Source organism: Mytilus galloprovincialis, chromosome 8 (genome assembly GCF_965363235.1).
Source record: "Mytilus galloprovincialis chromosome 8, xbMytGall1.hap1.1, whole genome shotgun sequence".
In the NCBI taxonomy this organism is placed as follows: Eukaryota; Metazoa; Mollusca; class Bivalvia; order Mytilida; family Mytilidae; genus Mytilus; species Mytilus galloprovincialis.
This window is the reverse complement of record NC_134845.1, coordinates 85,791,247-85,816,415: the sequence shown is the minus strand read 5'-3', so window position 1 is coordinate 85,816,415 and position 25,169 is coordinate 85,791,247. Positions and strand designations below refer to the sequence as shown.

Sequence of the window (25,169 nt, the reverse complement as noted above, 5' to 3'; positions counted from 1 at the left end):
TCAAACGGGTAAGGTGATTCTGCTCAACATGGGGCACCCGTCAATTTGCTTATGTTATTACAAATCCGGTTAATAGTCTAATTCGGTAGTACAGAACATATCCGATATCATCTGTGAAACGGTTATTCCATAACGGTCAACCAACTATTGATGGCGTAAAATTTAGAAAGCGATGATTTCAACTTCACTTTTTAGAACTCCTGGTTTAATAGCTTCCTTGTGAGCAGAAATCCTTTATTAAGGAAATCATGATAGATTAAATGATACATACTTTTACAAAAATCTGGGTCCTCGTCACTTTCATCCTTACAATACACAGGGTCCCCATCACATAAGCCATTTGCGTTGAAACATTGTTTTCCGTCCCGACATTTCTTCCAACCATTCCAGCCATCCCACCCATCAAATTCAGGACAACTTTGTTCTGTAATTAGTTTTACTTATATTAATATAAAAAAGTAAACCAACAAAAATACCGAACTGCGAGGAAAATTCTTATGTAGAAAATGATGGAGAAATCATGGTTTTACAGCTGGCTAACTCTCTCATTTGTATGACAGTCACATACAATTTTATTATTTTTCACTCGAAAATTGATATTCTATATAAGTTACAATAAAACGAATATAACTTGTCTTTAAGTGTTCGTTATGAATAAAGATGAATTTACTAAGCATTTCGGATGCATAGACATTGATACAAATATATTTCTCAATACTTTTAACAACCCGTTACCTCCTTTCTATCGTTTCTTTGTCATTTTACGTTACTCATGAGCTAGCTTAAAGTACGTTGATTTTGTTGAACGAGGAATATTGCTTTCTCAAAAGTTGCTAAGACAGGGCTATGAATCAATCAAATTAAGGTCATCACTCAAGAACTTTTACGTTATCATTAGCTGATTGGCCATTATGACAAAAGTGTGTCAGAAATCATGTCTGATATTCCTCCTCAGTCATAATAACTTTCCATCATTACCAAACTGAACAAAGAGATAACACGACGGGTGCCGTATACGGTGCAGAAAATGCTTACCCTTCCGGAGAACCTGATTTAACTCCGGGATTTTAGTGGAGTTTCTTATTTATTATTTATAAGTTTTGATGTAAATTTCCTTTGGTTTTGTGAGTCTTTGTTTACTCCTTGGTTTTGATTGTCATTGTCTTTTGCTGTACGACAATCTGTTTTTTTGCACGTTTTATAAGATATTTTAACATTAAATCGTTTAAAATTTATTACGAATTGATCCTCTCTGTAGGATAGATACATCATTATGGCATTAACCCTCTATCAAAAACCCAGTTCCGCCACTGAGAATAACCGGCATCAAATATTTTTACGAAAATAGAAAAACACCATTTGAATTAAAATCAAGAAAGGTCCACAATAAAACACTCAAAACCATCTAGTTGTGGTCAAACTATCATGACTTAGCTAACAGTTTCAGTTTTTTTAACAATTACTTGTTAAACTTGATCAATTTTAAAGAAATGAAAGAAAGTTCCATTCGTGTCTTTCAAGTAAAAGAGTTTTATCCATAGACCTGCAATCCATCAGAAACACTACAAACCTTATGTTAGTAAAAGAGGGACGAAAGATACCAGAGGGAGGTCAAACTCATATATCGAAAATAAACTTACAACGCCTAGCCAAAAATTAAAGAAGACAAACAGACAAATAATAGAACACATGACACAACATAGAACACTTAAGAATAAGCAACTCTAACCCCACCAAAAACAAGGGGTGATATCAGGTGCTCTAGAAGGGTAATAGTATAACGTCCGGGCTAACCGTGCTTTTCCATATCGGTTTATGATATTCGAATATCGGTAAACTAATGTCGTCATAACTTAAAACACCGTTCTCTTTCATCTAGTAACTTTCATCTAGTTCGTAGTTTAACTTTTGAATAATTAAACACACATTTTATTATTAGAACTTTAGTAGTTTAATAATGAGTGTGCTCTTTCATAGAACTTTGTTGGGTTTTTTTGTGTATGTATCAAATTGCACACTCTAAATGGATGTCTTATATTTAGATGTCTGATTTATACACTGGTATAATGATAGTATCAACTTTAAGGAAAATATTAGATTAAATTGTTTGGATGGTGAGGAGGACTTACATATAGAAAGCAACAGATGTTAAAATCAGGACAGTTTGGGAGGAAATCTTGTCAAACGAATAAGCTATGTAAAGTCGACGATTGAAATGAATATTTCTGTTGTAAAACAGACACATAATTCACATATCGAAAAAAGAAACAAACACGTCATGGCTGAAAAAAAAAAGAAAAAAAACAAGACAAAAAGGCATATATTTAAGGAATGACTGTAATATTTTTTCTGTCTATGAAGAAATAACTTATCAAATGTGGTGCACACTGAACAACACGCATAATTATTTCTTATAATTTAATTCTAAATTCTATTTTAAACCGGCGTAAATCATGAAAAAACGTTGATGACGTCATGGTCATATGACAAAATTGTGTCTATGATATGATAAGCAAAACGACGTCAGCCAATCAGAAGACGCGTTACATCCAAAATTAAACTATTAGTACATAAGAGTAGTAGAATATATAACAATCGTGAATATTTCAGCTTTCTATATAGTTTATCTACCTTAATTAATACGTTACGCTTATACATGTTTGGAGTATACGGACTTAATTTACATTTGTATGCACCTGACATAAAAAACTGGATTTTGAGGAAGAACAACTGAAATCGACAGTACATTGGTTTTACGGTCTTTATCTAGAATTCCTTGATCAATGATCAACAAAAATAAAGGCAACAGTAGTATACCGCTGTTTGAAATTCATAAATCGATTACAAACTGAAACTGAGGAAAACACATCAAATATAAGAGGAGCACTACGTCACATCATTAACACAATATTTAAATGTAACACACAAATAAACGAACTATAATATAATGATGGCCATTTTCCTGACTTGGAACAGGGCATTTAAATAAAAACAAAAGGTGGGTTTTGTTGCATGACAAACCTTCCGCTTTTATGGCAATGCTAGATATAACATTAAAATCATATCTTTCTGATTTATCTCACTATCGAATGTTTTCGAAGTATTCGATTTTTAAGATGTTAGAATATACGTGGGATCTGTAATCTTACCGATTGTTTTCTTTTTCCAATGGTGATATTTTTTAAGAGCGTTAATTGGCATTGCTGCGATGCATTAAACACAGATAACAGTTACTCTGTCGACGTAACATGTCTAACTCCTTTTAGAGTTCGTATGATCCCCTCTTTTTAATTTGTAACATTGATCTTTCTCTCCCTAGTCGCTTCCGAGATCTGAACATCGATACCGTAGCCTGAATTGTAGTTTTTGTACACGGTGAGCATATCACATGCATTTACTTTTACGTTTCTAGACCAAAATGCAATTTGAATTTTGAGATATTGAGAAAAATCCAGGAATACAAATTTTTTAGGAACCACCAAATTCAGCAGTCTTTCATTATTAAATAACCTTGTCTCTCCATCTAAAATTCCTATGCCATACATTGTTATTACAATAACCAAATGATCTTTTCATGAAATCAAGGGATATGAGTTGTAAATATAGAGAAATATAATTGCTTCTTGAATATGGTCGAAAGAAGTCCATTTAAAGTGCTGCAAAACAGATATTATAAGGTACATAATGGTTTGTATCTCATGGAAACCAAAAGCAGATCTAGTGTTAACTATTTAACTGTTGAGTATAGAATTCAAACTCCACTATTTATGGGCGTTTTTTTGATAAAAACGTGTTTTCTTGTCCCAGTCACTTTAAAAAAAATGTGTTTGATCTTTACAAGTAATTTTTTGTGCAGTCAGTACCTTGAATTAAATTTAACATTTTTAAGCAATTTTAGAGAGATTTATAAGGTATTGATTCCTGAACGGTCCAAAACAACCAAAATGGGATGTCCCTAGACCGCCTCTTCAACATATACTCTAAAATATCGTTAAAAATGTAGAAATAAGTGTTATTATTACTTAATATAAGTTCTTTAATAATTCAAAAGTATGTTTAGAGCCAACATATTTTAATGAACAGTTTTGAACATGGGATTTTTAATTTCAAATGGTGTGTCCCTGACAAAAAAAATGTCCACTACGAAACGAAGTCATTAAAATTTGCTAATAAACAGTTTAATAAAATCAATGTTATTTTGTTTGCAAGAGATATAAACATTAGGGTCTTACAAAAGAAGTGATCCTTTTATAACGGCAGTTAAATTGTTGGTAAGAAAAATGAACACATGAAATGGACCAGAGTGATACCGTATTTTTGTCAATGTCCACTACGAAACGGGTCAAATCTACTCCTGTGTCTGGTTTTAAAATTATGAAAAAAATATCAGTGTACAGCTTAATACATGCTTTGGTGAATAAAATCAGTCTTGATACTACTGTAATACAGGGATTGTGGGGAAGAAATAAAACATGTCAATGTGTCCCTTACGAAACGGTCACCTACGAAACAAGTGTGGGAGAAAAACGTTTCGTAGTGGACACTACCACTACCATGTAATCTTTTTTACTCTTTTTTTTCAATTATATTCGTGCAAAACAAATAACAAGGATTAGTTTCATGTAATTTTTAGTATGCTTTTATTAACATAGAATAGGGTTGATGTTAACTACGCAACTTTTTGTCAACTACGAAACGCATCAAAACGTCCACTACGTAACATAAGTTGAACCTTCATACGTGAAGTACTGTCTGATCTTTATCGATAACAAATGGTTCTCCAATTTAGAAAAAAATGAGATCTTTCTAGTATATAAAGTAAACAATCTGGAATGTCTATAGGAGACATTTAAAATTGCAATAAGATATGTTTTTAGAAGCAGTTCGTAGTGGACAAATGGTTTCAGTACACACATTATGAATATAATATCATTTTGAAGAGTATCTAAATTTGCACTTTTAGTTTACAAACAGGTCCATAATAGAGGTATTCAAAATAATTCTTGAATTAAAATTTTAGACAAGTTGATTTTCCTTCCTTTTTTTAGGTGTCAAAATCACGCGTTTATTGAAAAACGCCCTTATATGCATCCAATACCTAGAAAAACCATGTATTTGATGCTGATTCTGAATTAATTCAGCAATTTCAGATCGGTTACTAGGGCTTTTCTTTATGTTGCTATTGTCCTTCAGGCATTCAAATTAAAGCTATTATATTTTTTTATCATTTTCAAAAAAATGATATTGACTGTTAAATTACATTAATATTAAAAAAATAGCAAAAATCTTGATAATGAACAAATATTGTTTTTGTCATTTTTATTAATTTTAACCTTTTCGGTTGCTATGGTAACAAAAAAAATACAAAAATACCTAGACTTTTTTTTCTGTTTTTAACAATTCAATATATGAACTTAAGATGCAATTATAGTTGATAATTAACTTGTCTGCCCAATGTAAATTTTTTCTTCATTTAAAATATGATATTTAAGCAATTTTCAGAAAATGTCAAAATACAGATTTTTGCACTTTTTTAAATACCATTTTAGCCTTAATAAAAAAAATATTTCACAACCTCAACATCAAAATATAAACTTCAAAAAATGCTAAATGATATGTTGATTTTTTTTTAAAAAAAAATTTTGAAATTGTCATTATCATAAAATTGCTGCAACCAAAAAGTTTACGTTTTCCAATTTTCATGTCTAATTTCATCATAAATTCCTGAAAAAAATGGCTGCATGTTTCCATACCAACCGTTCAAAAAAATAAAAATAAAAAATAGCTTGCAAACTTTATTTCATTCTTAGCTGCCTATTATATAAAGGAATAAAGCAGTTCTGAGACATACATGAATCACCCACTGCCTGGATCTTACAAATAGCTGTACTTTGCTTTGTTTACAATGAAATACTAAGACATATAATTATGATTTCTACCCGATCAATCTATACTCTTACTACTCCTAAATTATGTCTGCTGACTCGGAAAGCAGTATTTCATGTGAATTCCTCAAGGGTAAACATTTACATTCATATGTTTGTCTTGAATGTATATTTTGAATTTGAATATATACGTAAGCTATCGTTTATCGGCTTTACAGACAAACATAAGGATTATTATATATAGAATTGCACGAGGTCGCACGACCACTAAATTCAATCATGATTCCAAACGGCGACCGTAGATACTTTTTTGAAATCCTTATACTGTTTTGAGCATGTACTTCTGATAGTGAAATCACCATAATGAAAGCTTGTAGCTCTACAGCATACTTTTTTGTTCTTATCTAGAATATTAAAATACCGAATAACTTCAATATCAATATCAATGCGTTCGTTTGATATATATTCTATTGAAAGATTGAATGGAAGTTCTAAGAGAGAGACAAAAGATACCAGAGGGACAGTCAAACTCAGAGATAGAAAATAAACTGACAACGCAATGGCTAAAAACAAATTCCAATGGAAGTGTAACTTGTAACTATAATTTACTTACGTTCACAGAACTCTGGGTCTTCATCACTGTGGTCCGGACAATCATATGATCCTGCACGATCACAGAGCCATTGAGACATGAAACAGTGAACACCATCCCTACACTTAATGTAACCAGGCTCACAATTTTGATCTATAACAAAAACAGATACTCAATTGATTTTATAGCTTGCTGTTCAATGTGAGCTTAGGCTCCGTATTGAAGACGATATTTTGATCTATAAGGGGTTATTCTTAGGTTGTAACCTGAATGGAGAGTGGTCTTTTTGGTATTCACACCTCATCTTCTTATACTGTTGATTCAGTAATATTCGTCGGATACCAATTTTCGTGGATTTCGTGGGTACAGGGACAACACGAATTTAAATGTTCAACACAATGCAAATTTTCTTAAAAAAATGCATGTTAACTTTGTCAAAAACCACGAATTTAATATCCACGAATATGCAGGTTTATCTCTTTCCACGAAAATTGGAACCCACAAAAATAAATGAATCCACAGCTATCTAGATACTTGAATTCTCCAAACTGAATGGCCGCAGGTAAAAAAAGGATAACATAATAATTTATCAACTTATACACGAGGTCAAATACAGACAACAATTCATAAAACAAATAGAACATTATAATTATATAAAGAGTGCTATTCATTTTTAAAAGCAAATATTCTACATAGGAATCAACTTTCTGACACCTACATTAACTCTTTACCATTCGGCAAAAATTGCACTATTTTTGCCGCTGAGGAACGATCAAATTTCAATCAATCATAACTTTCTTATTACTGTTAGTAGGCTTATCAACTAAGACTTTTTATAGAAAATAGTTTTTCAGTAATATTAATGACAGGTTTGTAAAAAATATATAATCTTTGATCACGTGATAATCAGTCCAATGTCACGTGACAACAACAAAAAACTCAGAAAATTGTAAAATTTCGATATAAAATGTACTTTTTTGAAGCTTATTTATGGAAATAGTATCAATAGAGCATCCAAATACAATGTTAGAAATAACATCTCTAAAAAAAGAACCCTGCATGGTCTATTTATGTGAGAAACAGCAATTTTTATAGCCAAACATGCTATTTGGGTGATTTGGGTCAAAAAGGCTATTTTCGAGCTTTCTGGGTAAAAAACGTAGCTAAACTGTGCAACTGAAGTGCATCCACACTCTAATCCCTATAATCATTTAAAAGACAGAAAAACAAAAGTCTTGCCGCTTCATAATCCCATAGTTATCGATTTGTAATAGATTATATTAACATGTATGTCTCTATTATTCTGTAAATGACTATAAACAAAAGACAGACAATTAACTTTTTTACAAGGAAAAAAGCATTTTCAATTTGAAATAAATTAAAGTCAAGTCAAGTTATTTAATATTGGTATTGGTTTTTTTTTTTAAACCGCACATTCATCCTTGCGGGATTCGAACCCGGATCGCTTGATTACTATCCTCAGATGCATCCCCTCAACTACGGAACCATACGGTTAAAATTGATTAAATTCATACTTATTTTCAATGTTATTTGTAATATTTATATTTATGTCTTTAAAAGAACACACACTGTGGGATGGTCTGTAAACCAGGGGGGAGGGGAGAGAGGAAAAAAGGGGGGGTAATTATGATTTTAATTCAAACACAAGTAACACAAGTAACACAAGTAGTAAGAAATGCAATTTATTTATACTATTTGGCCTCTAGAACCACAATATGCACGTTTTTACTGGTAGGGGCAGAAGTTCTAAGAAATAGTTGCTGAATATTACTGACATATGGACAATGTTCACTGTTTGTATTAGTTTTTTGTAGAAATTAATCCAAAAAAAAAAATAACTCAATGAACCTTCATTTTATAAAGCTCAACACAAACCTGAAAGAAAAAGATCCACAACGGACCGATGTTTGCGGTTTATAGCAACCAAACACAATATTTTCATAATTTGAGATTAGCACAATTCTAAAGTTTTTTCTATTAAATTTTAGCTGTTTTTTTTTTTCAAACGATAATATCTTAATTGCTTTATTCAACCACAAAGATCAACCCCAAAACACACAACAGCAATTTATACGTGTAGCGGAAACTCACAGGTTTCATTTAAGCCCTTTTTGAAATCTGTTGATAGTCAAATGGCAAATAATTTAAGGTTTGAATCCAAATTTTACGCAAAAAAGTGCTTATGACCCGAATTCGGGTCATAGGAACGGTAAAGAGTTAATAGCCATATAAAATTGATATTCTATTCATCAGTAAACATTCACGAAATATTGATAACTTTTAATATCAGTAATCAAGATTCAAATGGCAACATTTGAATATCGATCTTATTCGTAATATTTCCCATCTTACATGCAAACAAATCATATGATGATATATAAAAGTTTAGCCTCTACCTCTACAAAAGTCGGGATCTTCGTCACTTTGATCACGGCAGTAAGTCGTCTTGCCATCACACAGATCTCGTAATGGGAAACATTGGATTCCATCTCTACATTTAGCATGAGTGGAAGGACAAGTCTGTGCTGTAGATTATAGTGTTAGATTAAAGTAAATATGTAATGATACCATATGGGAAACATTGAATTCTATCTCTACATTAAGCATGAATGGAAGGACAGGTCTGTGCTGTAGAGTCTAGTGTTTAATTAAAGTAAATATGTAATGATATCATATGGGAAACATTGAATTCTATCTCAACATTTAGCATGAGTGGAAGGAAAAGTCTGTGCTGTAGAGTCTAGTGTTTAATTAAAGTAAATATTTAATGATACCATATGGGAAACATTGAATTCTAACTCTACATTTAGCATGAGTGGAAGGACGACAAGTCTGTGCTGTAGATTGTAGTGTTTAATGAAATGAAATATGTAATGATATCATATGGGAAACATTGAATTCTATCTCTACATTTAGCATGAATAGAAGGACAAGTCTGTGCTGTAGAGTCTAGTGTTATATTTAAGTAAATATGTAATGATACCATATGGGAAACATTGAATTCTAACTCTACATTTAGCATGAGTGGAAGGACAAGTCTGTGCTGTAGAGTCTAGTGTTAAATTAAAGTAAATATATAATGATACCATATGGGAAACATGGAATTCTATCTGTACATTTAGCATGAGTGGAAGGACAAGTCTGTGCTGTAGTGTGTAGTGTTTAATTAAAGTAAATATGTAATGATACCATATGGGAAACATTGAATTCTATCTCTACATTTAGCATGAGTGGTAGGACAAGTCTGTGCTGTAGGATGTAGTGTTTAATTAAGGTAAATATGTAATGATATCATTTGAGAAACATTAAATTCTATCTCTACATTTAGCATGAGTGGAAGGACAAGTCTGTGCTGTAGATTGCAGTGTTTAATTAAAGTAAATATGTAATGATACCATATGGGAAACATTAAATTCTATCTCTACATTTAGCATGAGTGGAAGGAAAAGTCTATGCTGTAGAGTTTAGTGTTTAATTAAAGTAAATATGTAATGATACCATATGGGAAACATTAAATTCTATCTCTACATTTAGCATGAGTGGAAGAAAAGTCTGTGCTGTAGAGTCTAGTGTTTAATTAAAGTAAATATTTAATGATACCATATGGGAAACATTAAATTCTATCTCTACATTTAGCATGAGTGGAAGGACAAGTCTGTGCTGCATTGTAGAATCAAAGTCAATATGTAATACCACCGAATCTTTGTACCTTACTGACAACAGCATCGTAAAATTTGATTACATGGCATTACAGGAACCCAAGCGGTATAACTGTAGAAATATTCGTCGTATAATCGTAATCCGTACTCCATTTGCTAGATGTTTTCAAATACTTACGTTTTTGTTTTGTCATACTTTTCATTAAGCCTCTCTCACATTTTCCAAACCACAAAAAGCTGATTTTTTTCAGAACGTATTCACAAAATACTAATTATGGTATTTGTTGTCAGATTTTATTCTGTATTTATAATTTATAGTGTAATATTTTATTATTACAGTGAGCTTTTTCTAAACTGGAAATGACTTATAAGTAAAAAATATATACAAACTTGATGTTTATGTTTTCCCTTCAATATGATCATTTTGAAAAATCTAATAACACTCGTCGATTCTGGCTGTCTTATCTATTATGATCAAAGAATCGTTAATGACTATTGCATCATCCAGTACTAGAATCCTTAGCATGATTAGCAGAACCGATAATATATACGAAAAAAATACTATCCACTTGATTTAGGTAGACATTAAAGTCATAAGACACCTCAAATTAAACAAAATCATGCACATGTTTTCTATAACTAAATGGATAGTTTTCATTATACAACTTTTGTACATATATTTTTTTCGGAAAATTCTTTAATTTGTCCACATTTTGAAGAAGTTTATTTGTTTTTAATTGCTTGCTTCCAGGAAGCAACTCGCCGACATATTTTCCGTATGCCTAGTGACCTCAGCGTAACCCTCCTCGTAAAAATCCGGCGATCGAAATACGCATGGATCTGTCATTAAAATAAACAATTATCAGATTGTACATGTTAAACACGTGCTCAATACCCATGCTTTTTGTTATTTATTTACTATAAGGTGACAATCGGTAAACTTCGGCTTTAATACACGGCATTTAACGAGCAGCCATATTTGTTAAATCATAACAGACAGAGAGAAAAAAAATTGACGATTATACGATATATTTGCGTAAAAAATGAAAAAATCGTGCACAGAGTTCTAAGTTTATGATACATACATGCATTGGTTCAAGAATTGGATAAACATTATTTTTCCCCACTCACTTGTTTCGTATGACTTTAAATAATGATTTCATATAGATGAAGAGTTTAATTGACCTTTATTGCCCCATTTTCTTTATACCTACCTCTGCAAAACTCGGGATCCTTGTCACTACTATCTTTACATATCGCTGTCGTACCATCACATAATGATGTAAGAGGAAAGCATCGAATCCCGTCTCTACAACGGATATAATTATCCGGACAACGTTTGTCTATTCAAAAAAACATATACTAAGAATTTGCGAAAGCCTGTTTAAAAATGATATGTATGTTACATTATCATTGTGATATGTCAGTGTGACAATTACTCATTTTCTCTTTTTTAACTGACCGTTTTACTTGTTTAATATTTTCAGTTCTTTACATGTAAACTGCTGGTTTGATAGGCAGAAAAGAAAATCTCACTGCCTTAAATATAAGTCTTCATAATTTATTATACAGTTTTGGGATTAAACGTCCTTTGAACAGAAATTGGTACAACTTTATATAATAAAAGTATTATTCGCACAAAGTACAAAAAGATACGTCGAAGTATTAAACAATTACTGTTAATCGGACTACTTTTTTTTCATCATCTGTTAACTTAAAAGTCTACAATACTTTAGAAACGAGATGGGTTTTTTCGATTAAAGAATTACAATTCTGAGCGTATATTCATGCAGTAACATGAGCAACACGACGGGTGCCACATACGGAGCTGGATCGCTTACCCTTTCAGAGCACCTGAGATCACCCCAAGTTTTTGGTGGGATTGGTGTTGCGCAGTCTTTTGTTTTCTATTCTGTTTCTTTTGTACTGCTAGTATTCTTTGTCTGTTTGTCTTTTTTTTATTTTTAGTCATGGCGTAGTCAGTTATTATCGATATATTACTTTGGCTGTTTCTCTTGTATCTTCGCCCATGTTTTATCTATACTTAATTTCTATTTTGGCGTGCATGAATTTTATTCCTATACATCAATAAAATCAATTTGGCCGCATTTAAAACTGATTAACTGTCAACAAAGTTTACATTGTTATAACATATACAAACCTGCAGCGTCCACTCTGCTTTTCAAAATGCTGCAGTTCACAAATACAAGAAAAGCGTAGTATACGAATTTCAGCGTCATGTTTGCAACCTAGAAGATCATGAAATGTCGGTAAGTAAAAAAGTAAGTTCAAAGTAAAAACATGATAACCAAATAGCAAATTCCATGGAAATTTTCAAAATCCGTAATCGGGTGGAAGTTCAAACGCTCAAACACATGAAACGAATAACAACTATCATATTTCCGAATTGGTTTAGGCAATTTCTTACACTACAAACCATTAAAAGTCTGAAATGGCCTATATCTGTACTCGACTGTACTGATTTTTACTCGACCAGTCTGAATTCGTCTGAGATTTACTTGATAATACTCGACTGTCTGAACCATACTTAACAGTCTGAATGTGCACTTGACCAGTACTTAACCATTTTATACGAGTGTGAACCGTACTCGACCTAGTCTGAACCGTACTCGACCTAGTCTGAACCATACTCGACCTAGTCTGAACCATACTCGACCAAGTCTTAACCAATCTAGACATATTCTTTGTATCTATCAACTGAATTTTATCAATTTAGGAATTCTTTTAATAAAAATGAAATTTGAACAACAACTTGAAATTAAAAATGTATTCAATACAGTATTGAAATTAGAATTGCACAATAATCAGCCATAACATAACTTCAACTCAATATTAATCAACACTTACATAATAATGTATATCAACTTTTAAAATATAAATAAAACAAGCTGATCAAATAATCTTAAAAAAATGAGTTGTGACTAAATTTTTCAATATTATGCAAAATTTTATGAATATTTCGGAAGTAGTTTATGGTAGCTGGACTATTTTCACCATTAACTTAAGCCTAGTATAGATTTATGGTGTCAGTTGAGTTCAGGTAATAAGGCAGTGAATGTTTTTTATTAAGATATATATAAAATAGTATATAAAACAACTTAATGAGTTTTAAAAAAAATGAGAGCTTAATTGTTTTGTCTTATTAAACCAAGAATTTAATTTAATCATGATAATAGAATTTTCATAGCAATCCTTGATAACCTTTTTAAAAAAGGAAATGTATTCCAAAGTAACAGTAAAAAAATATTTCAATTAATTTAAGTATTTTTTTGTCAAATTAACATGGCATACATAAAGCACTTTTGCCGTGATATAGCCTTTTTGTGCTCATGCGGCGTAAAGGTGTAATACCACCAAATCATGGTACGTCACATCCGGTTGTATACGAAAGTAGGTCTAAAAAAAATATTCCCTTGAATTTGAAAGTTGTAGAAAATTAACCCTGCATTTCAATGCACCTTAATTTTTCTGAGTCATAAACATGTATGTTGGGTGTCTGAAAGCATCATTCTTTTTTTATTTGATGGTCTTATAAAATATTTTGGAAAGTTAAGGTTACATAGTTACCAAAGCAGGTAACCAGTAAATAACAGTGTAAAAATTTGGGTTGTTTACTTCCGGTGCTGGTTTCTTTCTTATATGCAATGGAATGTGGTGTGAAATTTTCACTGTAGCACTGGAAAGGATTAAACTTTATTCATGCAAAGTATTTCTTTGGTTGAAATAAAGGTAAATACTGTACAATTTTTTTAAAAGTGCGAATTTAACAAAGACTAATAGGGGAAAATCAATGGTGGTATTACACTTAAAGGAACCAACAATCAATCAATCATAAAGCACTTTAATATGTTCTTATTACCTCAGTACAGGTGTGTTTTAAAAGAAAGCCCTATTTTCTTAAATTCGTGTATTACTTATCTAGTACATACATGTATATTCGACAGGCCTTGTTATTTAATTTAAACAGGATGTTGCAATTTTGAATCAATGTTATTTAGAATTTAAAACCTCTGGCCAGGTGTGATCTTGTTTATGAATTTGACCCCAAGCAGAGGTTATACTTTATATTTCACCACTAATTAGAAAAACAATTTCATTTATTTATTTAATTTTATGCCTTTTTGATATAAGCTATATATAATATAATTTGTTTTATCCTAAATATAATCAGAGATATATTTCTTTTATAAGGTTAATTTTTTTTATAAATTTTGTTGGCTGTTGTTATATATATCAGTTAAAAAGAAATTTATTTCAACAGTTAAAAAAGTAGAGGTTTTTTGGTCTAGTATGGTTCAGACTGGTCGAGTATTGTTCAGACCTTTGGTTAAGTATGGTTTAGACTGGAAAAATAGGTAGAGTACATGTTGAGAATGAGTTAATATAAAAAAGAAGATGTGGTATGATTACCAATGAGACAACTATCCACAAAAGACCAAAATAACACAGACATTAACAATTATAGGTCACCGTACGGCCTTCAACAATGAGCAAAGCCCATACCGCACAGTGAGCTATAAAAGGCCCCGATAAGAAGACTGTTTCAGACTGGTCGAGTAATAGTTCAGACTATTTTCAACGGCAAAGATAAGGGTCAAGTACGATTCAGTACAGTCAAGTATGGTTCAAACTTGGGTCGAGTAATGTCAAGTAAAAGTCAGACCAATTCAGACTGGTCGAGTAAAAATCTGTGCAGTCGAGCACAGATATAGGCCATTTCCGACTTTAATGGTTTGTAGTGTTATGCAATGTGTTTTTATGTGAGCTTTTGGTGCATCGTAGTATTGTTACATATATTTCATTTGCATTTTGAGTTAAAGATTGTAATCCACAACTCTAACTTTTAGTTGTTTATAAATTTTACTCAACGAAATTTCAAACCTTCATATCTTAATGGTGAACATTAATCCAACAAAATAAGGACACCTTTTTGCTTCGTTAAAGCCGCCTACGAGTTTGTGAATTTCAGACTGAATCAAAAAACCAATCGTTACCTTGACTCTTTTGTCGGATTGTTGTCTATTCACACATTTCGCGTTTCAATTCTTAATTCTATTTAAAACAGAAAGAAGATCTGAGCCTTTTTATTTCCTTGAAAGCAATTATACTTGGACACAGGATCTATATTTAACAAGGATTATGAAATGAAAATTGAGCGAATATTGCAGTTGTATTTGTCGACAAAAGTTTATAATGTGGTAATGAAGCCAAATCTATATCCATGTATTTGATTACGTCTTGATAAAGGTTACGTTTTTGAGTCTGTACTGACATTTTGTTTTTTCGCATTAAATTACATAATAGATAAAGGAAGATGTGGTGTGAGTGCCAATGAGACAACTCTCCATCCAAATAACAATTTAAAAAGTAAACTATTATAGGTTAAAGTACGGCCTTCAACACGGTATAAACATGAATAATTCAGATTATTATACTTTATTTTTGTGATCTTTTTGATGATAATCAATGAAAATAACTAACCGTTTTTCTGTCGAAAAAAATCTTTTGTAAACTTAATATAAACCTCAAACCACCAAGAAAGTAGACATTGCCCGAAAGATGTTTTATTTGTCTTTATAGTTTTCATGTCGATACAACAGAATCTTATTAATGTTAAAAACTCATATGTTTATAAAGAAAATATAAAAATAGTTAAAAACACAGATTTAAAATAAGACTTGGTTAAGATGATGACTGTAATCTTCATCAACAGGAAAAACATATTTTGTAGCTCAAAAGTTTATTTGTGTATTTTTCTTATATTTGTAAAATGTTAACATACCTTCAGCTGACCCTTTAGAAAATAATACATGTAAATTTTTAAACAAAATAGATCAACCTTGAGAAAACAGCTTGAAGTATGAAAATATTTGAGCTAAAATTTGTCACCATACACAAAAGACGAACTATTATACAAAAGATAAATGAACTAGCTGGGACAGATTTATAACAGTATGTTTTCACACCTATCTTGGTCACGAACCTAAAAATTATAACAATAAACGTTATAGTCGGAATTTCACACATGAAAATTAGAGTACATTGTATTAAAATGTACCTCGAGCTAAAAATTCTAACATTGTAGTCCAGTATTTAACCTTAAAAACGAATTGCAACAGAAAATGTTTTAGTTCTAATCTATAGCATTAAGCCCTTTTAAATATACACAAAAAAAAATTTAAATTTGAATTGGTTGAGATGATAACTGTAATCTTAATGAACAGGAAAGACAGAGTTTGTTTATTTATATCTCAAACACTTATTTGTTATATTTGTAAAATTTTAACATACCTTCAGCTGAAACTTCAGAAAATAATAGGAGATATGACATTACTTAAAATTAAATATCACGGTATTTATCCTGGTTGTATGATATACCATTATCATTTAAATATTAAGTACATAATTTTGATCATTAAATAAGCTACGATGAAGTATGGTAATTTGGTCTCTGGTGGAGAGTTGTCTCGTTGGCCATCATACCACATCTTTTTATTTTTATAATATCCAAAGTTAATTATGATAAATTTTGCCTATTTATGTAAAGTATCTAAGATGATTTATATCATTAATTTCTCAAGGGTCTGCCGAACACAGAATTATGGGTATAAAAGTGATATTTTCGTTTTCTTAAAACAAAGTGTATGCAATAAATGACGTTATTATCAAACACTGACCACGTTACTCATTATGCTCTCAGTGACTAGCAGTATCGAAAACAGTAAATACCAAGCTATGTGTCACGTAGGGCGGGAATATCTTTACATACTTACAACTCCCGTTAGCGCCATGTGTCGCGCGAATATCTTTACATACCAGGAGACAATTACATCACCCCTAGTTTTTTGGTGGGGTTCGTGTTGTTTATTCTTTAGTTTTCTATGTTGTGTCTTGTGTGTGGTTTGTTTGACTTTTTCATTTTTAGTCATGGCGTTGTCAGTTTGTTTTAGATTTATGAGTTCGACTGTCCCTTTGGTATCTTTCGTCCCTCTTTTACAGATTATAATAAACCACCAATAAAAACCTTCATAAAGTATGTATACATAATGGGACAACAATTAACAGTAACACAGCAACTTCAAAGACAAAATTGTGTGTCTAAACTTTAATTGTTAACATCTTAAGTCATATCATGGTTTGCATATACACATGAAATCAACAACAAATTCACCCCACAATTAAATATATACAGTGCTAAATTATCCAAATTTCCATGAATAAGTTTATAATATCCCCGAAAAATATAAGAATATATATATATATACGGTGACCTATCAATTTGCACTATCTTTTGGTGCAAATAAAGGCATATTAATCCTACTCTTTTTGAAAATAATATCAATTATCCCCGAAATGTATGCTGCATTGCTTTATGTTTTTATTCAATCTTTTTTTCAGGAAAATTACTGGTAAAGTTGTTGGATGTTTACTTTTTGTGAACATGCTGTTGATTGTAAGGTAATTGTAACTATAGAACGAAAAAGTCAAAGGAAATGATGATGGTCTCCTAATATTGAACGGACATCTAAGAATGCGCTCTTTGTGTTCCTATGCTACATAAACACAATTTGAATTGCTGTATCCCCATTTGTGACATTTTCACTTGTTACATAGATATAAGATGATTAGTATCGTTTTCAATATGATGGAAATTTATGACCATTCGTTTAATTTGTTTGAGCTTTTGATTTTGACATCAAACCACTATGTGGAAAACATAGAACCACAACAACGATTAAATTGCAATCATAATTCACATGTGTATATCTTTATTTGACGAAAATATCCTTCCTTAGGCTTTTACTTTACAGCCGTCCTCGTGTCGTTCTTACTATTTGAACCAAGCAGCTGAAATAAATGATATAATAGAGATTAACAAAATTGTAATTTGTTTCATGTCACCTCAAAAACGTTTAATTTTATCCCCGGATCAGATCGTGTAATGTTAAATCAATACCAGGAATATGACAGTTGTTATCCATTCGTTTGATGTGTTTCAGCTTTTGATTTTGACATTTGATAAGGGACTTTCCTTTTTTGTATTTTCCTTGGAGCTCAGTTTTTTTGGTGATTTTACTGTTGAATCCTAGCGAGGGAAGAACAAAAAAAAAAAATAGAAAATTTGCAGATTTAACATTGTTGTGGTGATATTTACATATACTTTCTATTTACCTTTGCAAAATTCATCATCCTCATCACTGCCATCCGCACAATAAACTTCCTTTCCATCACACAAAGATGAGAAAGGAAAACAATGGATACCATCTCTACATTTAGTGAAGCCAGATGCACAATTTCTCTCTACAATGAAAGAACTATTCTGATTAAAGAAAATGATTAGATTTCTTTTTTAAAATTAAACATAGTATGGAAATGATGTGTAGGAAAATCGATTATTTTAACGATATTTAATAACGATAAATACAATCATAGTGGTGTAACCTGTGTAAGAGGGTTTAACTAAATGATATAACGATAAGTACAATCATAGTGCTGTAATCTGTGTAAGAGGGTTTTTAACTAAATGATATAACGATAAGTACAATCATAGTGGTGTAACCTGTGAAAGAGGGTTTAACTAAATGAAATAACGATAAGTACAATCATAGTGGTGTAACCTGTGTAAGAGGGTTTTAACGATATTTAATAACGATAAATACAATCATAGTGGTGTAACCTGTGAAAGAGGGGTTTAACTAAATGAAATAACGATAAGTACAATCATAGTGGTGTAACATGTGTAAGAGGGTTTAACTAAATGAAATAACGATAAGTAGAATCATAGTGCTGTAACCTGTGTAATAGGGTTAACCTAAATGAAATAAGATAAGTACAATCATAGTGGTGTAACCTGTGTAAGAGGGGTTTAAATAAATGAAATAACGATAAGTACAATCATAGTGCTGTAACCTGTGAAAGAGAGGTTTAACTAAATGAAATAACGATAAGTACAATCATAGTGCTGTAACTTGTGTAAGAGAGTTTTTACTAAATGAAACAACAACATGATCGATGTGTATCGACAAAAAATTGTAATCTTGAGTTAGATCCTTTACTAAATAAATGAGTGCAAATGATCGGCATAAAAGAATACAATCGTTGTCGTTAGATCGAACAATAAAATGCAACTATTCATTATAACTTTGTGAATTGTTAGTTAGTTAGCATGACATACGTATATTTGTTTAATAAATAAGTTGTTATAAAATATGAAAAAGTAAGATCACAAAAATACTGAACTCAAAGGAAAATCCAATCGGAAAGTCCATAATCACATAATCACATGGCAAAATCAAATGACAAAACACATCATAAAACGAATGGACAGAACTGTTATATTCCTGACTTGGTAATATTGTAAAACAGAAATTATTCTCCTTCTTGCAAAGCTTGTATTCCCTGCTGGTATTTGGCATAACGTTTTGTCTTGAATTCCGTGCTGGTATTTGGCATAACGTTTTGTCTTTTTTTTTTTGTTATATCCACTCTTTTACGTTTGTATTATGTTTTACCCTTCTAAATACCTGGTATCGAGCATTGCTAAAGATTATCTTCCCTTCTTTTCGTACAGAATGCAATGTATTTTTGTCATAAGAAACATACAAAGGCCATTAACAGTGAAGTATAGACGACTTTTATTATTTGTTTTTTCGTTTATTTTCATGTTGAACATAGGTTTCTGTGGTCTCTTTAATATTTCCGAAAGATGTTTGTTTTTGCTATTTTAAACATCTGTTTTGTCTCTCCAATCTTTTATGTTTTGTTTTCGGCAATTGTGCTTTAAAATCAAACTTGTAAGACTAATGTACAAAACTCATACCTTTGCAGAAATCTTCATTTTTATCGCTACCATCTGGACAAAAGTGCCTCCGTCCATCACAAAGGGACACATCGGGGAAACAATGAATACCATCCCTACATTTAGAGTGCCCCGAAGCACATGCATGTACTGTAATGAAACGTTTGTATTTGTAGCAACAGTTTCCTGAATTACTGAGGCCAAGTGCGACGTTGCTAATTTAAAGTTTTCGTTGGAATGGTTTTTTACTTGTAATTTTGGGGCCCTTCATAGCTAGTTGTTTGGTGTGAACCAATGCTCCGTGTGGAAGGCCGTACATTGACCTATAATGGTTTACTTTAATAAATTGTTATTTGGATGGAGAGTTGTCTCATTGGCACTCACACCACATCTTCCTATATCCATTATCATTTTTAAAATTTTTATTTACTTGATTTCACTTATGACAATATTTGTCCTGAACTACTGAGTCTAAGTGCAACGTTGCTGATTTAAGTTTTTCTTAAAGTTGCATCATTATTTTTAATATTTTGATTAACCTCATCAAAATTTTATTAAAATGTAAACATCTGATATGACGTGCTTCTTTCGCTTTTGTAAACAACATCGTGACAAAATTCTCGATCTATCTATACTGAGCGCAGACTCAGAGAGACATAATAATGGATGTTACAATATACCTCCCATGTAAATCCACATGTGTCCGAGACTATTTACCAACGCTTTACCGATAAATTGAAATTAGACTACAAAAATTTAATTCTTATTTGAATGCATAAAAGAAAAAAATTAGAAATCTACCAATCAAAATAGAATAAAATTCAGCTAAAGTTAAAGATTGCTTTTGTTGCATTTAAGTCATTTCAAATTATGACGTCATACATATGAAAATGCTGAAGCTGGAGATTTTTCTGTTACCATTGAAATTCGTATACTATTACATTAAAATGATTCTTTGAAGTAGGTGTTGTTTTATTATTTATTCTAATGCATTATTCGCATGTTTACAAATTTCAGCAAGTCAACATGGCTGCTCCTTAGATACGAAATGCCATCTTAGGATTTGATCATAAATTACGAGAAAAACATTAAGATTAAAAATAACAAATGTTCGGTTTAAGAATTAAAAGAATAAAGTTGATTTTTTTCTAGCGGTTATTTACGAAGTAATTCCTGCAAGCTACAGCTAGATTTATTAGAAAGTTTAAGCTTTGTCTAACAGGGAGTAAAAAAGAACAGCAGCACATAGGTATTCCCACCTTCGCTTCAGTTTTTAAATGACCGTATTTTTCCTATAAAAATTGAAATAATTCATGGAAGGCATACAATTGTTGAAAATTAACACATGACCTGGGCCGTGATATTCGAATTTTATCCTGAGAGTTAGCATTGTTAGCGAGGGATACAATTAACGAATATGACGGCCCTGGCAATGTGTAAATTTACAACAAGTGTATGGCTTCCATGAATTATTTCATAATCAGACATGTATATGCTTTTATAGTAATTTAAAATACAACGCGTTATTTCTTTAATGAAATTTATTCATTGGTACTTTGAACAATGCCTAATATAAACAAAGATTTTAATACTCTTCATATGTCTGCAGTTTACTCTTTTTTACTTTCGGAAAGCGAATTTTAATTTATGAAGTAATATAGAAATTTATTTACATTTACAAAACTCAGGATCCTCATCACTGTTATCAGCACAATCAATTTTAGAATACCACTTGGTTCCGTCACACAGATGCTTGCGATTAATACACTGGATACCGTCTCGACATTTCACATAGTCGTTGGCACACTCGTGTACTAAAAAAGATAAATACAGCAAACAAAATTTAGGAAGACCCTAACTGCAACTAAACTTAACTTGCACCTCGCTTTATTTTTTATATATAAACCATATATATATTTGGTACTCCTCAGCAAATCCGTATGGTAAAGTTCTGAACCATAACTAGCTCATGTCGAAGGTGTCGATCGAGGCTTTTCGCCGATTGAAAATTTCCTTGAGATCCAGATTCGTTTGAAGACCACAGTTCTAGTTTTATGTCAATTATGTGTACTTGCTTATTAGGCAAAGAAACTTTCAAGTCTAGTTTAATTAATTGATAATGTCGCATGCCGTACAAAAAAGACCACGCGGGATTAATCAAAAGCATTTGTTCACAATATAGGAAAAAAAACTAATTCACATAACAAGTATTCCGAAATGTTTTCATGTATATCTAAATATTTATCAAATTATAAATCAAATAATTGATTCCAAGTGTATCGAAAGCTTGTTTGTAGTTTTGTTGTCGTCCATTGCATCTTTCTTATTCAGTAGTAGTCAATGGTAGTTGTATTTACATTACCATACTTTGTTCTTTCATTGTGTATGTACCTCCCAATCTTGAAGAATACAAAAACGAGGAAAATAACAGATTTGTACAATTCTTGTGTTAAAAAAATAATAATCTGGCAGCTAGCATCACTTAAAAAGTAAAAAAGTTGTCATATTTTCATTACCACGACAAGACGAATAGCGCTTTAAAAGGATGTGCTTTTATTTTTTGATTCGAGCGTCACTGATGAATCTTTTGTAGACGAAACGCGCGTCTGGCATATATATATAATTTTAATCCTGGTATCTATGATGAGTTTAATTTTTATCTTTAACCTAGATTTCGAGAATGTCGGAACGTCTGAGTCGTATACAAATTAACTTTTATTCAGACATTTCATCAAAATGGCTGCTGAAAAAAAGACGTGTCTCGGTATGTTTACATCCAACATTCATGTATTTAGTTATGATGCAATCTTATCGTTTGTCGTTTTAATCCTATTTTTTATTTACTATTCGTATGTAAAATTAAAGATATTTGATCACCTAGTTCATTTGTATGATTTCAGTATAAAGCTACTATATGCACAGGATTTATTTGTTTTAAACAGTTTGCATGATTTGATTTAGAAGAAACAATCGATTTCTCGTAATTGTTATAACATACACCAAACAACACTCACAAACTTAATTCCGATTTATATTTTTTTTGTAAAAGAAAGGTACATGTGACGTCACTTTTTGGGGCGTTGATACATCCGTGTGACGCATAGCTCGTAATCTTATTCTACTGTCTTTTTTTTCAACTGTCGAAAATAATTTTTTGTGTTTGTTTTTATTCTGTAGTCAACTTGTCGAAATGTACTAATGAATTAATTGTTCATGTATTTCTCTTTCCTGAGTATTCTAACAGTTAGTTGTACTGAATTGCTGTCATATAATGCCATTTCAGCGGTAAATGTTACATTGCAGTATATAGGGTTCAACGAACCATTTTTTTCTAAACATCCTGTACCAAGTCAGAACATGACAGTTCTTATCAAATATTTCGTTGCTATGCATGTTGTAATGGCGTTTAATTTTGTTGCAAATCAGTGTAACTGTTTTCCGTTGTTTTCTCTTATAGTTGATGTGTTTCCAACGTTTTCAGTTTGTAACCCGGATTAATTTTTTCTTAATCAATTTATGACATTTGAACAGCGGTATTCTAATGTTTCCGTTATTTGTTACTTTAATCAGATAATTAAGAAAATAAAAAAGACAGAAAACACATACCCCTACAGAATGCCGGATCTTCATCACTCCAATCGTTACAGTTGAACATGGTACCCCTTCTACTTCCACCATCGCATAATCCCCACAAAGGAAAGCATTCATTACCATCGCGACATTTGATATAGCCTTCACCGCATGACTGGTCTGTTATCAAAGTAATAAAAGAGACAGATTAAGGAAAGCATTCATTACCATCACGACATTTGATATAGCCTTCACCGCATGGCTGGTCTGTTATCAAAGTAATAAAAGAGATAGATTAAGTGAAGCACTTATCACCATCACGACATTTGATATAGCCTTCACTGCATGACTGGTCTGTTATCAAAGTAATAGAAGAGAAAGATTCAGGAAAGCATTCATTACCATCACGACATTTAATATACCCTTTACAGCATGACTGGTCTGTTATCAAAGTAATAAAAAAGACAGATTAAGTGAAGCACTTATCACCATCACGACATTTGATATAGCCTTCACTGCATGACTGGTCTGTTATCAAAGTAATAGAAGAGACAGATTCAGGAAAGCATTCATTACCATCACGACATTTAATATAGCCTTCACAGCATGACTGGTCTGTTATCAAAGTAATAAAAAAGACAGATTAAATGAAGCACTTATCACCATCACGACATTTGATATAGCCTTCACTGCATGACTGGTCTGTTATCAAAGTAATAGAAGAGACAGATTGAGGAAAGCATCCATTACCATCACAACATTTAATACAGCCTTCACCGCATGGCTGGTCTGTTATCAAAGTAATAAAAGAGATAGATTAAGTGAAGCACGTATCACCATCACGACATTTGATATAGCCTTCACTGCATGACTGGTCTGTTATCAAAGTAATAGAAGAGACAGATTAAGGAAAGCATTCATTACCATCACGACATTTAATATAGCCTTCACCGCATGACTGGTCTGTTATCAAAGTAATATAAGAGAAATATTAAGGAAAGCATTCATTACCATCACGACTTTTAATATAGCTTTCACTGCATGGCTGGTGTGTTATCAAAGTAATATATTGAATAAATTAATAAATTGGTTTACATTGTCATTTCTCATTGTTGAAGGCCGTACGATGACCTATAGATATTAACGTGTGTGTCATTTGATCTCTTGTGAAGATTTGTTTCATTGGATATCATTTCTCATCTGTTTTTATATTCATGCACTTTGCAGTAAAGGAAAGTGGAATTCTTAATGGCATTTATATTTAAAAAAAGAGGGACGAAAGATACCATTAGGACAGTCAAACTCAACGATTGAAAATAAACTGACAGCGCCATTGCTAAAACTAAAAAGACAAACAGACAAATAATAGTCCAGAAGACAAAGCATAAAAAACTAAAGACTAAGTAACACGAACCCCACCAAAATCTAGGGGATCTCAGGTGCTTCAAACGGGTAAGGTGATTCTGCTCAACATGGGGCACCCGTCAATTTGCTTATGTTATTACAAATCCGGTTAATAGTCTAATTCGGTAGTACAGAACATATCCGATATCATCTGTGAAACGGTTATTCCATAACGGTCAACCAACTATTGATGGCGTAAAATTTAGAAAGCGATGATT

General features: G+C 31.7%; 1 protein-coding gene across 1 annotated transcript; it reads right to left on the bottom strand.

The window, feature by feature from the left end:
- Window positions 1-17,913: 17,913 nt before the first annotated feature.
- Window positions 17,914-23,691, bottom strand: LOC143043621 (uncharacterized). The gene is made up of 5 exons (XM_076215843.1): window positions 23,584-23,691; window positions 21,651-21,791; window positions 19,999-20,127; window positions 18,351-18,479; window positions 17,914-18,026 (listed from the first exon to the last, which is right to left on the bottom strand). Exons 1-5 carry the CDS (start codon window positions 23,630-23,632, stop codon window positions 18,010-18,012), a joined length of 465 nt encoding a protein of 154 aa, XP_076071958.1. The 5' UTR covers window positions 23,633-23,691; the 3' UTR covers window positions 17,914-18,009.
- Between the last annotated feature and the right edge of the window lie 1,478 nt (window positions 23,692-25,169).

Bases quoted from the DNA above. Each gene is read 5' to 3' on its own strand.
- LOC143043621 (XM_076215843.1), bottom strand. From the start codon at position 23,632: ATGTTCAACTGTAACGATTGGAGTGATGAAGATCCGGCATTCTGTAGG. The intron at 21,792-23,583 runs GTATGTGTTTTC...TATCTTTTTTAG, and splicing joins AGATCCGGCATTCTGTAGGG to TACACGAGTGTGCCAACGAC. The intron at 18,480-19,998 runs GTATGAGTTTTG...CTTTCATTGTAG, and splicing joins AAATGAAGATTTCTGCAAAG to AGAGAAATTGTGCATCTGGC.